A 14,073-nucleotide genomic window follows, 5' to 3' on the forward strand; every position below is an offset into this window, starting at 1 on the left:
CTGTGACAGCCAAAAACCATTAACTGTGAGTCTCATTTTCTGTCCCATTTTGTCCTGCAGAGTTTCAGGTATGTCCCCCATCTGCTTTTCCACATGGCATGCTTTTTCACCTCACTCCACAAAACTTTCTTGCACTAGGCATCTTGCCCTGAATGCACACGGTTCACTCGTTCTCACATGCTTGCATTATGGTTGCACTTGTTGCTGTATGTCACCTAGTCGTCACATACAGGCAGTGCAGGTGTTTTGAAATGCACTGCCCAGTAGTTGAGCAACTGTATTCAATGTGCAAAAGTGCAAGCTTCCACCTCATGTGTTGTTTTTTTGTCTGTATATGTACAACAAGACCCAAAGTAATTGTTGGATTTCAAAATGAATATTTCAAAATTCACTCCAAGGCGCATAAACATACAACTGAACAACCGCCCATCTTGAATACTAGGATCCTGTGCCGTAGTCAAGCTCCTTGCTCCATCCATTGAAAAGTTTGCTCACTGTCATAAAACAACAGCATACTCATGCCATTAACCCTACAGTCGCGTCCTACTTTATTATATTTGTGTATGTTCTATTCTTTAGCACATTAAGGATGGCCGTGCAGCACTTGCAAGGATGGACAGGGGAGTATCTATGCCTAATATGTTGGAGCCCAAAGCAAGTATTTTCTTTTTTTGTACTGATGGCAACAATGTGAACTACACTGTATGGACAAAAGTATTGAGACACGCCAGCTTGTCCATTGCCTAGTCAATCAGGGTTTGGATTTTAATCTATAGCTTATATGTTGGAATTTGCCTGAAATGACAAACAAAGCAAAACCCGTTTACTTACGGGCTTGCGTTTATTTATTTTTTTCAAGTGGGTTTTGTGCCATCACGTTTTCAGGATGCATAGTTAATACATTATTTGATGTAGCTGAGTGACAAGAGCGACAGTGTAAAAAAAAAGCTTATTCTGAATGGAATGGCCACTTTTGAAAAGGAACTTTTGTGTTGCAGATTTTGGGGTACCAATTTTTCTAATGCTGGCTGTAGGAAACTGAAAAAAACAGCCTGAAATTAGATTTAGCCATACATATTTGATTTTTGTCTTCAGATTGAGGTGCCAAAATGCTCGCTGGAAAAATAGAACATAATTCGTGTAAAGAGGATGACAGTAGAATTGCTCATGTTCTTCAATGATCAATAGTTTTATTGATTTATCTTGTATGGAGGATTTTAAAAACATTTCCAATTCAAATTGCATAGTTAAATAAAAGAGAATAATACATTCTGTACTAGCCAGGCCCTCTTTTAGGTCTAAAATGTTCTTTTTGATGAATTTATTCCTCCCGTTTGCCCGATAAACACAGACGTTTTGTGCAGTTCTGAGCTTTAATGGCTAGAGGTCCTAATACTTCTGTTCATATATTGTACGTTATAACGTATACAGCTAACCTACACTAACAATATGATAATTGATCATCTTAAAAATCAAATGCGATGATGTTCAGTGTCCGTCAGTAAGCAAACAATGGAAGTTATTTCTGTATATTTTAACACTCAAGTTGGAGAAGTTTCTGATTGATCACGCTGCTTTATTAGCTTCAGTCCCACTAGTGTGTAGCATGCCGGCTTCTTTCATGTTCATCTGCACATAGCTTTGAAATCGGGTGGCTGGATACTACTGTATGTGCCATACAGTGGAGAATCCAACACCTATAATCCCATCTAAAGCACTCATACTACTATTTGCCGTAGAGTCAACTGTATACGAGTTGTGTCAGAAAAGCTCCACTGAAACGGAATAAATTGACAAAGACTGGACTTAGTGATGGAAGGAAGCTGATTGGTTAATTTAATGGAATTAAATCCCCAACAGTAGACAATACAAAAAGTAAAAAAACAAGGATACCAGGCAAGGCAAGGAACAAAACAAACAGAAAAAAACAAAAATCCAAAACCAGAACACACACCGTGACAAAGCTGATGTCACAGTTATTTTCTCCTGTATGATTACAAGACCTAGGCTTTACATTATTAATAATATTTTAAAATACCAATCCTGGAACTTTTCTGACATACCTTGCAAGAGATTTTTACTCTTATGTGGTTATGAGCTGAGCTCGGAGAATTAAGAGAAATGCAAACACGTTGCTTATCAAGCACATCAACCCATATTGTTACATTTCCCAGGTACTATTTCAGTTTTGCTGTGATCAAAATAATGTGATTTATTTGCTGAGCTGCTCTTTTTTTCCGCATTCATGTTTTAAATAGGTTTGTATTATACATTGACCTCAAAATAGCAGTCCTCCCTAACCGTCTCCACCCATTCTTTCAATTGCACGTTAGCGTTTGCACAACATAACACCCAACCAGCACTTTGCCGCAAGACAGTCAGCCACCGTTCACATACCCCTTCTCCTGCCCAGTGCCCCCTCTGTCATAGTGACAAACACATTTACACACTTATCTTTACCATATAAAGATGTTCTTGCTTAAGCAACTTGTTTGCGTGACCCCCGTGGACTGACGAGTGTCTCCCTCTCAAGGTGTATCCCTATGAGATGCTCATGATAACCAGTAGAGGGAGAGCTAAACTGCCCAGGGATGTGGACAGAACCCGTCTGGAGGTATCAGCTCTTGCACGCCATTGATGCTAGATTTGTTTAACTTTGTGTAAAAGCATGTTACACAAATGGAATAATTGCAAGAATGTGCAGTATTCATTGCTTCTCATCATTTTTGCAGAGATCATTTTAACGGCTGTGGTGTTAACCCCACCTCCCCTCCTTTGTTGTCTCCACCTTTTTAGCGCCACTTAGCACCTGAAATGTTCTTTGACATCTTTGGAATGGAGATCCAGGAGTTTGACAGGCTTCCCCTGTGGAAACGCAACGACATGAAAAAGAAGGCCAAGCTTTTCTAACGCTGGCAGCAGCATGCGGACTCATGTACATTTCAAACAGACCGTTTACAGAAACTATCGTCTAGACTAGGCTTTGTTTTTCTATCTTCTGACATCAACTTTTTTTTTTGCTCCGACACTTCCTGAGACTGTGAGCTGAATGGTGGGACGCATTCGATTGGCACGGGGGAATCCATTTCACGTTCAAAAAATGACAAAGAATGAATGAAGAATAGGCTTACGGTGTTTGTACAGACGGCGCTTCTTCGTTCTTGCTTTGCTTCCTTCCTTTGTACGCTCGTCGCTTCCTGCTATTTGTTGCTGTTGATGCCTGTGGAAAATTGTAAGTGCGGTAGAACCTTATGATGCCACAGAATGTCCATGCTTCTAGCCTGAACATACGTCTGCTTTCCTTTGCTTGGACTGGAAAATATTTGGTCCAAAGTTTGCAACAATTGGCTCAGTGAGTCTTCGAATAACAGCGTTAAGTTCAAAGAAAACATAGGGAAAGTGGAACGATTTAAGCATCTATCCTAAGCCTTTAACCTTGACCCTTGTTCTCATTCAAGGAGGCTTCAAGAGAAAATCACCCCACTCAGGCTTTCTTAAACATGTCCAGACACTCACTTTTGACATGAATTAGAAAGTAAAAATATTCATATATTTTATTGCCATAGCCAATATACAATAAATATCAAGTAGACAACACACCCTAAATAAAGAAGCCAGTGTCCGGAAGTGTTGTTTAATGAAGGAAAACCCACCCTGCCGATTGTTGTGTTGAAAACAAAGCCAATAAATCTTAAAATCACCATAAAGTACAAAATCCAAAGCTATACCAAAGCTACTCAATGCCTTGTTTGTGTTGGCTGTTGTGTTTCTCCATCAAGCACACACTGTGTCAGAGGACATTAGTTAAGTCTTTATACTCAAACACAGCTAGTTGTTCAATTCTGGGATGAATTGACACAAGAAAAATAAACAAATGTCACCAATTATGAATTAGCTTTTAAAATTATTATGCAGGACGATGAGTGACACAACAATTTAAGAGGTAATGCACTAAGAAATTGAATATATAGTCCTTTTTCATATCTGATGAGGCACAGTAATTTGCAGTTTCAAGTCTTCTGAAAAACCAGTACTACACAATATAAAAAGGTAAATAGTGTGGTATATAAGAAAATAATCTGTTTACTGGTTCAAAGTATCATAGGACCGTGGATCCTCTTTCTTCACTAAATTAAAACAGCTAGCACAACATGGTTATAGACACCACAAAGTATCACAGAAATCATATTGCAATTAGAGTATACAAGGAAAGCTGTAATGGAACATGTTAAATGTTCAATATTTAAACCATTCTCTGCAGGAGTTGTTAAAAAGTCATCAAGAAATTCTTAAGATGCAGAGGGAACTAGTGACAGAGAGACAGAAGAGCCTGGCTGCACAACAGTCGGAAATAACTGTAAGTCAACAATGCAAAAGTCTCTTGAGCTAAAAGTCATTCACAAATTTAAATAGCAGTTACTGTAAAAAGTCATTTGCTTTCTCCTAACTCGGGGCAAGTGTGGACCAGTGTTCCAAAATGCCACCTGTGGCTCAATCCACTTTACATACCTCGTCTTTCACATCTGAAATAGCAAAACCCCATGCTAAGTTCATGGTGTCTGTATGCTGTGTTGACTGCTGTGATGAGTTGAAAGCTGATGTTTCTGTGTTAATTGCAATAAAAATTCTGTTATCTCCAAAAACATCCAACATCTTGTGATTTTACTGTACTGTAGATGTGCAGTACAATACACTGATGAGTGCTTGTACCTCAGAAAAAGTCTTCTGCGATAAAGGAGAGCATAATAACAAAGCATCTGGAGATCCAAGTCCTCCTAGACCACAACCTGAAGACCACACTGTCTCACCTGGAGGCTGAGGATTGTGCTGCCGTCTCATCTTTAGGCTGGCTCATGGAAAATAACTTGTCTCAAATGCAGGAGATTGAACAACAACTGGCTGGAATCACAGTGACACTGGACCACCTGGACACTCGTGATGATCTAACGGTGAATAAGCAACATGTCTGTTAAATAAAAATTAAGCAACATGAGATACTATACTGTATTATGGGTAACCTGCTCCAGGTCACTTGCAACTTATCTAAGAATATAATAATTATACATTTGTGTCAGTATGTGGTATAGGAAAGGGATTTAGACCGTGTTTAGTAGATTGTTCTTCTGTTAAATATCTGGAAATATGGGCGGAATGTGTTTTCTCTTCAATCCCCATCCGTGCAGCAGACCACAACTCAAATAAAATAAGTCAGCTGGGATAGGCCCCAGCACCCACCGTGACCCTAGTGAGGATAAAGTGGTTCAGAAATGAGAAATGTTCATAGAGGACACAGATAAAGTCAATATAACATTGCTAAAGAGACGTATATAACGATGATTGAATATATACATCTCTTTTTATGCTGAATGTCTTGCTTCTTCTCAGTCAGACCACCAAAGTCCAGAGGTGATAGACAGGTACAGATACAGACTGTTATCAAAATGCAACTATTATATCATATTTTTGTATTCAATTTACTCTTGAATCTGATTTGTTGCAACATATTAACATGCTTTTCTTTCTGGTTAACATCCAGCAGAGTTTCAGGTTTGCTCAATCGCTCAGAGAGTTGCAACGTACGCTTGGAGGACGCCAAGGCTGAGCAGATTCTCAGCCACACCAACAACATACTTTTGCTGGTCTCCTCCCTCACTCCTACTATGAGGAACCTTGTGAAAAGCTGTTAGTTTCAGCACCCGTTTTACGAAGCTCAATTGTATATTTTCACTGAAATGATATCAAATGTCCATCTTCAGATTCCAGTGACGTCTGCTTGGATCCAGATACGGCCCATCCCAACCTTCTCATCTCCCCAAAAGGTGACAGTGTCACCTACACAGAAGCAAGGAGCAAAGAGCTTTCCGACAATCCTTCACGCTTTGACACCACTCTTAATGTCATCAGCTTGCAAAGCTTCAGCTTTGGCCATCATTACTGGGAATTGGACGTCACTGGGAAGACTTACTGGGAACTCGGTGTCACTTATCCGAGCATTCGACGAAAAGGGGACGCTGAGGACTGCTGGCTGGGGCGAGGAGATGATTCGTGGTGTGTGGAGTTTTTTGACGGGGAGTATACAGCCTGGCACCGAGGCGTGCCGCGTCGACTGCTTGTCACAAAACTGTTTTGTCGGATTGGTATTTTGTGTGACTTCCCAGCCGGGTCGGTGACCTTTCTCGGCGCAGATGATATGTCACTGCTATTCTCCTTCTGTGCAGGGAGCTTCTCTAACAGCCTGCATCTGGCTTTGTGTCCGGGCCACTCCCACAATGGAACAAATGCAAAACCTATTGTCATCTGTAGTGCAACATCACCATCTTTGCTTGGTTAGTTTTGTGAAAATCACTTAAATGGCGCTTGGCAGTAAAACCTTCTGATCTGAGCTAGTTGTGCTATAACACTCGGACCATCATTTCTTTTCTGATTAGTAGTGCCAATTATTTCATGTTTGCGTTGCTATCCTTTTTTTCCTGACTTTGAAATGAACTTTATATTGAATTTCAAGGCCAAATAATCCATGAATTACAATAAGCACCAGTCTGATGCTCTATCAACTGAATTCTTTTGAAGAATTCAAACATCTGTCAGCCTGAGAAGTCCATTAGGCAATATTTTCATGGCTATTCAATCCCATTCGTGGCTGAAATAATAACTCTGATAACACTGAGATTGTGGTCAGTGTAATTAGAGAGTGAAGACATATTTACAACGCAGTGATTTTCAGGTTTCATCATTTTGAACATTCTGCTATAAATGATGTTGGGAATCCATATAATAACTTCCAAAATCCACCTTATAGGCGGGCTTGTATACTGCATTCAGCTTGGGGTAAAGCGAGTTTAAAAAGTACTCATAGTTTATCTTGAAAGTTAGTCTGTGTATGTAGATCCAAAGTCTACAGTCAAGCAAATAGATCCATTGCCAATGAACCTTTCCTCAGGGGCAGACTTTGACGATTTTATTAGCTTGTACTATAACCAAAAACAAATAAGAATACTGTTGTACCAAAAGGCATTATTTTGGTAACGTGAATGGTTTTGTGAAGCTTCTGCTTAATCGTGGAACCCTTATATATAAAAGAAATCTCTATAAATGATTAAGTTAGGTGTTACTCCATATGTATCCTCATAACTATAGAAAAAAATCAATATCATTGACCGTTAGATGTTAGACAAAGTGCAAAGGTTTGCAGTTTGAGAGTGATGGACTGTCCTACACACTCATTTTGTTGTGTCATATGAGTTGCGGCCATCATGAACCTGAAGCTCCTCTTTCTTTTATTCTTTCTTGCTGTGATCCTGTGCACTGCTGAAGTATGTATTTCCTGTTTACTATTGGTGCTGAACTATTGTATTTTGCTTTAGCAGTTTGTGTGTCACGTTTAATTGAATAAAATTGATATATCTAGCAGGGTGATTTAATGTTGGTGCAATTATATCAACAAATCACAGTCAAAGTGACAACAGTGGCTTTACTTCCAACGCTAGAAAAGCTCTTTGGGAATTCAGGAGAAATAAGCGTAGGCAATCTGAAAAATTCCATGTTCTTCTGTAATAGTTAACTTTAATGTGTTTTTATTTACTGTGAATATTGATGAAAATACAAACTACAAATAAAAATGTTATTTTTTTCTCCTAATGTCCAAACTCACGAGCAAAATGTGATGTGCCTTCAAATGTATCACCGTGGAAACAAACAAGACAAATATATTAAATGTTTCACAATGGAAATCTATTTGACGATGCATTTTTACAGACAAAACCTGGCAAGCACAAAAAGCGCCATCGCCATCGTCATCTTCATCATCATCATCATGACGATGAACATGATCATGGCCCTCGTGATATGCGGGTTCACAAACATGGAAAGCATGCAAAAAGGAGAGAAAAGTTTCAAGATGTAATTAATGGTAGGTGCATTAAAACATTTTCAATTGCCACAAATTCATTCTATTTGTTTATTTTTTATTTTTTAGACTTTTTCTTTGGATTCACTGGAGAGATTCCTGATGATGAGGATGATGATGATGACCCAAGTGAATGGCTTTATGACCTTCAAGAGCCAACGGGTGAGAAACTCTTCACATAACTCTTTTTCTTTCCATGAGTGTTGAATTTTTGTAATAACGTGCTACATCCCAAACCAAATCTCAAAGGCCGACACCTTCCTTTTTCTCAGGCCAATGTAACCCAAACCCTTGTGAAAATAACGGCATATGCAAGGAGAAAGGAAAGAAAAAATTCAAATGTGAATGTCCAAAACCGTTCAAGGGAAGACGGTGCCAGAAAGGTTAGAAACACTCTTGTTGAATACGGCTTGTCATGTTTGTCAAAATAATCCATGTTAAACTTGTTTAATGTTCTAGGACGTAAGGTTTGCAAGAGAGGTACTTGTGGCCGTGGTGAATGTGTACTGACTTCCACTCAACCTTTCTATGAGTGCAAATGCAAGCATCCCTTCCAACCTCCAAACTGTAAAACATGTGAGAAAATATTTCTTCTTTGACTATGGAAGCATGTACTGTAAATGCCACAAGAGAAAAAAAAGTTTAGTATATAGTTTTATTTATAGTATGTGAATTAGATAGTGTTTACGTTCTAACAAGATAAATATAACGTTTTATTCAGAAATATTTGTATTTATTTTTCTGCTCTAGCAATAGCCTGCTACAATTAACAGAATTCACAAAAATTGCCATCTTATGATAATTAAATATGTCGATCATATCTTTACTCCCCTTCTCTTCAGATACTCTTTGTGAGCCTAATCCATGTAAGAATGGAGGACAGTGCAGCAGGAATGGTACCGAGTTTGACTGCAACTGTCCTTCAGGTTTCAGAGGTCGTTTTTGCCATGTTGGTAAGTTTCACAACAGCGGAAGTGAAAAAAATCTCCACACAAACAAATCCTTCCCAGTTCCAATTGTTTTCATAGCAGTTTTTAAGCCAAACATGTTCCAGTTTGTCTGAACTTTATGGTGTACTAAATGTTTTACCAAAAACAAGATTTTTCATTGTCATAATTCCTAGGCCCAAATGACTGTTTCGAGGATGATGGAGAGTCATATCGAGGTACCGTCAGTGAGACAATTGACGGCGACGAATGCCTCTACTGGAATTCTCATTTCATCCTGGCAAAGGGAACGGATCCTTTCAACTCATTTGAAGACAGCGACGGCCTTGGCCCACACAATTTCTGCAGGTCAACTTATTCTCAAAGGATGCAGCTGAAAAGTCCTACTTGCTAAAAAAAGGTCTAATTGAGATATATTCTATAACCCAGAAACCCAGATGGCGACTTGACACCATGGTGTTTTTACAGAAGAGGCCAAAAGCTGCTGTGGAACTACTGTGATGTAGATGAATGCCCTGAAGGTTCATAGATGTAAAATCAGTGTACAATATTCAATTTTAAGTTAAAAAAAAGTTTCATTTTGTATGTGCGATTGTTTTTTCATTTGGTTGATGCTAGATTTAAGTGACCTTCCACGTTCCACTGCATTCCCAGTTCCTGTGGCTCCCTCTGAACCACCAACTCCTCCTAGAGCCACCCCTGCCCCAACCCAAAAGCCAACACCTACCCCAACCCAAAAGGCAACACCTGCCCCAACCCAAAAGCCCACCCAGCCATCACAACCCGACGTAGCCACCCCAACTGCAATAGCTTCTTTAAAACCATTCAGCACCTGCGGGAAGCCTCAGCCTAAGAAAGTTATGACCCGAATCTTTGGGGGTTTGAAGGTACCCCCAGGGGCATTGCCTTGGCAAGTGTCCCTGCAAGTCAGACCCAAGAGATCCACTCGGCCATACAAACACATCTGTGGGGGTGTTCTCATTGAAAGCTGCTGGATACTAACAGCTGGACACTGCATGTAAGAGCAATTCAGGCGTTCATGTTTTTGAAAACGTTACAATATTTTCAGATGTCACATTTATGTTTGAACAGTGAACGGGGAAATGAGATGCAGGTGGTTATGGGAGGGCTCTCTTTGGATGCTGATGAGCCCACTGAACAGGTCTTTAATGTTAAAGATGCTATTGTTCATGAGGACTACAGGGAGACTCCAATATCCGTTCACAATGATATCGGTGAGAAAATTTCTGTTCTTCACAGGTAACGCCCACTTATTGGTGGTTTTCTCTGTTGAATCAACCCTTTGCTATTGGTGTAAAAACATGTCTTTTGCCAATATCTGAAAGAATAGCAAATTCCTGTTGGCAGATTGCTGCTAATAGGAGTGTATAGTGTAGGATAGTGTTGTAATACTCCAGGCTGGACTTGGTCTTGTATCAAGGTATCAGAGGTATATCAGAATTAGAATGTTTTTATGGTCGTTGAGCAGAAGTGCAACAGAATATTTGTTTAACTGCATGTCCAAATACATAAACTGACCTAGTTAATGTGCTATCACTGTGTCAGGAGTCTAAAAATTCACTTCTAAGATAACAGCGTACGATTGCATTTTTGTAGCGTTGCTGCGACTGGAAGGCTCGGATGGTTTTTGTGCCAATGAGACCCAGTTTGTGAAGGCAGCGTGTTTGCCTGAGGGCCCGATAGATGATGGCGAGGAATGTACCATTTCTGGATGGGGTGCCACTGAAGAGTGTAAGTCCAATTTCCATTCGTTATAGTGATAAAGCACAGTTTCAATTCAAAATATTTTGTAAACCGTGAATCAATGATGTCACACCCTTTGTCTCATTACACCTTATATTTGCAGCTGACTATGGTTCCAACCATTTGCTGGAGGCTAATGTTCTACTAATCAACCAGGAGAAATGCTCTGAGAGTAAAATTTATGGCTCCTCTTTGGATAATACTATGTTTTGCGCTGGCTATCTACAAGGAGGAGTTGACTCTTGCCAGGTAAGTGAGGAGGTTAAATGCTAAATTCAACAAAAATGGGACTGATTTAAATTATTGAGTGTGGTTGCTGATTAATGAGTGTGGACACTTGTCCTTTCAGGGTGACTCAGGAGGACCACTGACCTGTGAGCAGAACAACGTTCATGTTCTTTATGGTTTGGTCAGCTGGGGAGACCGATGTGGAGCCAAGAATAAGCCTGGGGTTTACGCACGGGTCAGTAATTTTCTGGACTGGATCAAATCAAAAACTCAGGGATACTCTGACTGAAAAGCATCTGTATTACAACTCTAAGTTTGGGGCTGATGATACAATGGAGTCTGGATTTAATATTTGTGCAATTGATTTATTTTGGACACTACATGTAATTACAAATAACAAAGTTGTTTATGCACCGCCTTACAGATACATGTATGAAATATTGTTTTTTTATACATAAGAGAAGAAATTATACGTCGAATTACAATCCATTCATATTTGTTATTTTCTTGGTGATTTGTTAAGGTGAACAGCAATACACGCACAAAGAAATGCCACATAAATGTATATTTCAATTTGATTGGGTACATTTTCTATGTTCCATCTGCAAGGTACACTGACAAGAGCCACTGACCTTGGTGCTGAAGTGTGCTCACAGTTACGTAGCCATGGGGGGAGGGGGCAGCAATGCACGTCATCAAATCTGTGAACTGCATTGGTATATGGCCAAGCAAATTAATGGTTCATTTATTTACAGTGTACTCTGTCTGAAGAAACATATTCTGTAAAAAGCTGAAATAAAACACACAAACTAAATGCTGTATCATAATTATAGAGCATAAGATTGGTCGCACATGATTTTTATTCCATATTATGACAATTTGGAAAATCTCTCATCACCTCCATCTGTGTTGACACTCCAATCCCAGGGGTCCTTAATCCAAAACATAGTCAGGGGTTGCCTGTTTAGTCCATTCACATCAATGCAGGGGTTTAATATTGGAAAAAGGGGCTCTTTACACTCCACGCAAAAAGAGTGAAGCAGCGTCATGGTGTCCGCATTGAAGAAGGACAGTTCCCCTTTTGGGAGATTTACCAGTATGCCCAGCTTTTTAACTTTCTTCCCAACATTTAGCTGTTTCTCTTGGGTGTCATGGCACGCCATGTACTGTCCCTCACCATGGTATATGCACCAGGAAGTCTTATTCACACCCGGGCCAGAATGCTTCAGATCTAGGTCTCCTATGACTGGACCAGAGGTGATGCCTATCAGCCAGTATGGTTTCTCCTGAACAATGACTTCCCAGTAGTGTCGGCCACTAGTAAAACTCTTCTCGGAAAAAATACTGTATTGGGAATCGTACGGCCGAGTGGTTGGAGGACCACCGGAAGGTTGCTCTCCCCAGCACACTTGTCTACCATCCTGGGATATCTCCAGCTTTGGGTGGGCTGTTTTTAAGTCAAGAGCTGGACAACTTAAATCTGCAAAGACAAATTATTAACCAGTGCAGAATTAAAGAATGAAATAAAATCCAGCATTTGTCTTTTTCATTTCTATTGTCATTTAATATCTTTGGTCTGTTCTATTTTCCATGCATTTACCCCCCAAAAATTGGGAACTGATCATGTATAGGTTTGTATGTAAATAAAAGATACTTACAGGACCACATTCGGGGAAAATACTGGGACAAAGCCACTGACAGGTCATCCACAAGCTTCTCTACTGTTCTCATTTTGTCAGGTTCACACAGCTCTTTGTCTAATTTTTGAATGGGTCCCAACTTTGGAGGGTCACTACAGTTCAACAGAAATGTCAGCAGAACAATTACTACTGGTGAGCTATCAAAATTAAGAAATTAATTACACATACTTACCACATATCTTGTGCAGTGATTTGCTTTAAAACAACCATAATAATTAAGCAAGTTAATCTGGTACACATCTGGCAAGGCCAAAACACTAAAACAAAGGTTTAATGTCACCCGTACCTGTATGAAGGTCAAGTCATCTGTTTCTTGAAGGAGTAATTTACTGGACCTTCTTAGGTCATCAATCTCCTTGATGTGAGCCTCCACTATGCCTCTCTGGGATTCCAACCACTCGCTCATGCATTCCTCCTCTGCATCAATGATCTGCATCATCAGACGTTCATCGCCATCCAGCACAACTCGAATCCTGTTGTACTTGTCTGAGATTCTCTCTCTGAAATCTGCTGATGAATTCTGCACGCAGACCATTAGATGATAAAAGATGACGCACCATCTCCGTATAGCAAGTACAAAAGAAGATTTTGTATTCTACAGTGACTGTACCGCTGTTTGCGTATACATGAACTCCAAGTCTTTGATGGCGTTCTCTGCTTCACATCTCATCTGCAGCAGTTGTTTCACAGTTGTCTCCAAGATGTTCTAAAGACAGATACAGATTGTTCTAGGAAATATTAACCTGACGTATAAAGATGATATGGCAAACATAATAAAGACCTTTAAGTCAACGCAAGCATCATGGAGTTGGGTAGCTTTGTGATTCTTGTGCGCGCCAACTAGGACACACAGACAACAAACAGGGACTCTGTCCTCCAAGCAAAAAAGCTTAAGCTCATCGCGGTGCTCTTTGCACTTTAAAGAAAGCAGGTCCTGTGTCACATCGACCACAGTGTGATCCCAAAGAGCAGATCTTTGCTGGTGCAACAGGGCATGAGCCTGGCACAGAGAGGCGTCACAGGTTAGGCAGGTCCTAATCGCCTCTGACGGTGTCTCTATGCAGTGATCACAGCAAATAGTCGAAGATTTGGCTTCTGTTGATGATTTCATAATGAATTCTTTCACCTTGTTTTGAAGGCTTGAATCTATTTCCAATGTAAGGTTGGATGGTAGTAGGATCTGACATTCCGGACAAAAAAGAGGACCGTCTTCACAGACGGTCTGGATGCAGGTCAGACAGAAGTCATGTCTACATGGCAGTTTCACAGGATCTGTGAATAAATCCTGGCAGGCAGGGCACTTCAGACTTTCTTCGACAGTTCCCATAGCTCTGCTTGGTGTTATGGTAGCTTCATGAGAATGAATACCTTGTGCTGCTTGTGCTGCTCATGAATGTTTCACAGACTTCTTTCTACATGGACAGCCACTCAGGTGACCCAGTGTCACATTACTGAAGATCTGATGATATTTTACTGTTTCCTGGCCTGGCTTACTTTGAGGAACCATATCCGAATCAATTTTCAGACA

At 40.1% G+C, this 14,073-nt stretch overlaps 4 protein-coding genes across 25 annotated transcripts in view; 3 read left to right on the plus strand and 1 right to left on the minus strand.

Moving 5' to 3' along the window:
* The window catches only part of ablim1a (actin binding LIM protein 1a), a 28,017-nt gene extending 24,281 nt beyond the window's left edge, over positions 1-3,736 (plus strand). For 19 of the 22 annotated variants that reach the window (XM_077613981.1, XM_077613976.1, XM_077613984.1 and 16 more), the window contains 4 exons: positions 61-68; positions 580-654; positions 2,534-2,614; positions 2,797-3,736. In XM_077613981.1, coding sequence (XP_077470107.1) covers positions 61-68; positions 580-654; positions 2,534-2,614; positions 2,797-2,910 — 278 coding nt within the window. In that variant the 3' untranslated portion in view covers positions 2,911-3,736. Of the gene's footprint in view, positions 1-60; positions 69-579; positions 2,615-2,796 lie in introns of those variants that run through there. The other 3 variants (XR_013303987.1, XR_013303988.1, XR_013303989.1) reach the window with 3 other exon arrangements.
* Positions 3,737-3,885: 149 nt separating this feature from the next.
* LOC144085032 (putative E3 ubiquitin-protein ligase TRIML1) lies at positions 3,886-7,009 on the plus strand. The gene is made up of 5 exons (XM_077613994.1): positions 3,886-4,357; positions 4,716-4,949; positions 5,386-5,417; positions 5,540-5,682; positions 5,757-7,009. Exons 1-5 carry the CDS (start codon positions 4,226-4,228, stop codon positions 6,329-6,331), a joined length of 1,116 nt encoding a protein of 371 aa, XP_077470120.1. The 5' UTR covers positions 3,886-4,225; the 3' UTR covers positions 6,332-7,009.
* A 144-nt stretch (positions 7,010-7,153) lies between these two features.
* LOC144085029 (factor VII-activating protease) lies at positions 7,154-11,659 on the plus strand. The gene is made up of 13 exons (XM_077613991.1): positions 7,154-7,313; positions 7,756-7,909; positions 7,976-8,068; positions 8,179-8,289; positions 8,366-8,482; positions 8,749-8,859; positions 9,030-9,201; positions 9,283-9,374; positions 9,472-9,871; positions 9,946-10,088; positions 10,471-10,605; positions 10,721-10,866; positions 10,967-11,659. Exons 1-13 carry the CDS (start codon positions 7,254-7,256, stop codon positions 11,132-11,134), a joined length of 1,902 nt encoding a protein of 633 aa, XP_077470117.1. The 5' UTR covers positions 7,154-7,253; the 3' UTR covers positions 11,135-11,659.
* On the minus strand, positions 11,082-13,414 carry LOC144085030 (zinc-binding protein A33). Its single transcript, XM_077613992.1, has 6 exons — positions 13,327-13,414; positions 13,156-13,251; positions 12,832-13,065; positions 12,718-12,740; positions 12,504-12,637; positions 11,082-12,325 (listed from the first exon to the last, which is right to left on the minus strand). The coding sequence occupies exons 2-6, from the start codon at positions 13,213-13,215 to the stop codon at positions 11,715-11,717; spliced, it is 1,062 nt and encodes a 353-aa protein (XP_077470118.1). The 5' UTR covers positions 13,216-13,251; positions 13,327-13,414; the 3' UTR covers positions 11,082-11,714.
* Between the last annotated feature and the right edge of the window lie 659 nt (positions 13,415-14,073).

Source organism: Stigmatopora argus, chromosome 11, assembly GCF_051989625.1.
Source record: "Stigmatopora argus isolate UIUO_Sarg chromosome 11, RoL_Sarg_1.0, whole genome shotgun sequence".
In the NCBI taxonomy this organism is placed as follows: Eukaryota; Metazoa; Chordata; class Actinopteri; order Syngnathiformes; family Syngnathidae; genus Stigmatopora; species Stigmatopora argus.

Coding starts and splice junctions, on each gene's coding strand:
- LOC144085032 (XM_077613994.1), top strand. CDS start 4,226: ATGTTAAATGTTCAATATTTAAACCATTCTCTGCAGGAGTTGTTAAAA. Junction 4,358..4,715: donor CACAACAGTCGGAAATAACT/GTAAGTCAACAA, acceptor CTTGTACCTCAG/AAAAAGTCTTCTGCGATAAA. Junction 4,950..5,385: donor ACACTCGTGATGATCTAACG/GTGAATAAGCAA, acceptor GCTTCTTCTCAG/TCAGACCACCAAAGTCCAGA.
- LOC144085029 (XM_077613991.1), top strand. CDS start 7,254: ATGAACCTGAAGCTCCTCTTTCTTTTATTCTTTCTTGCTGTGATCCTG. Junction 8,290..8,365: donor GGGAAGACGGTGCCAGAAAG/GTTAGAAACACT, acceptor TTAATGTTCTAG/GACGTAAGGTTTGCAAGAGA. Junction 9,202..9,282: donor GGCCCACACAATTTCTGCAG/GTCAACTTATTC, acceptor TCTATAACCCAG/AAACCCAGATGGCGACTTGA.
- LOC144085030 (XM_077613992.1), bottom strand. CDS start 13,215: ATGAGATGTGAAGCAGAGAACGCCATCAAAGACTTGGAGTTCATGTAT. Junction 13,066..13,155: donor TCATGTATACGCAAACAGCG/GTACAGTCACTG, acceptor GTCTGCGTGCAG/AATTCATCAGCAGATTTCAG. Junction 12,638..12,717: donor ATCACTGCACAAGATATGTG/GTAAGTATGTGT, acceptor GTTGAACTGTAG/TGACCCTCCAAAGTTGGGAC.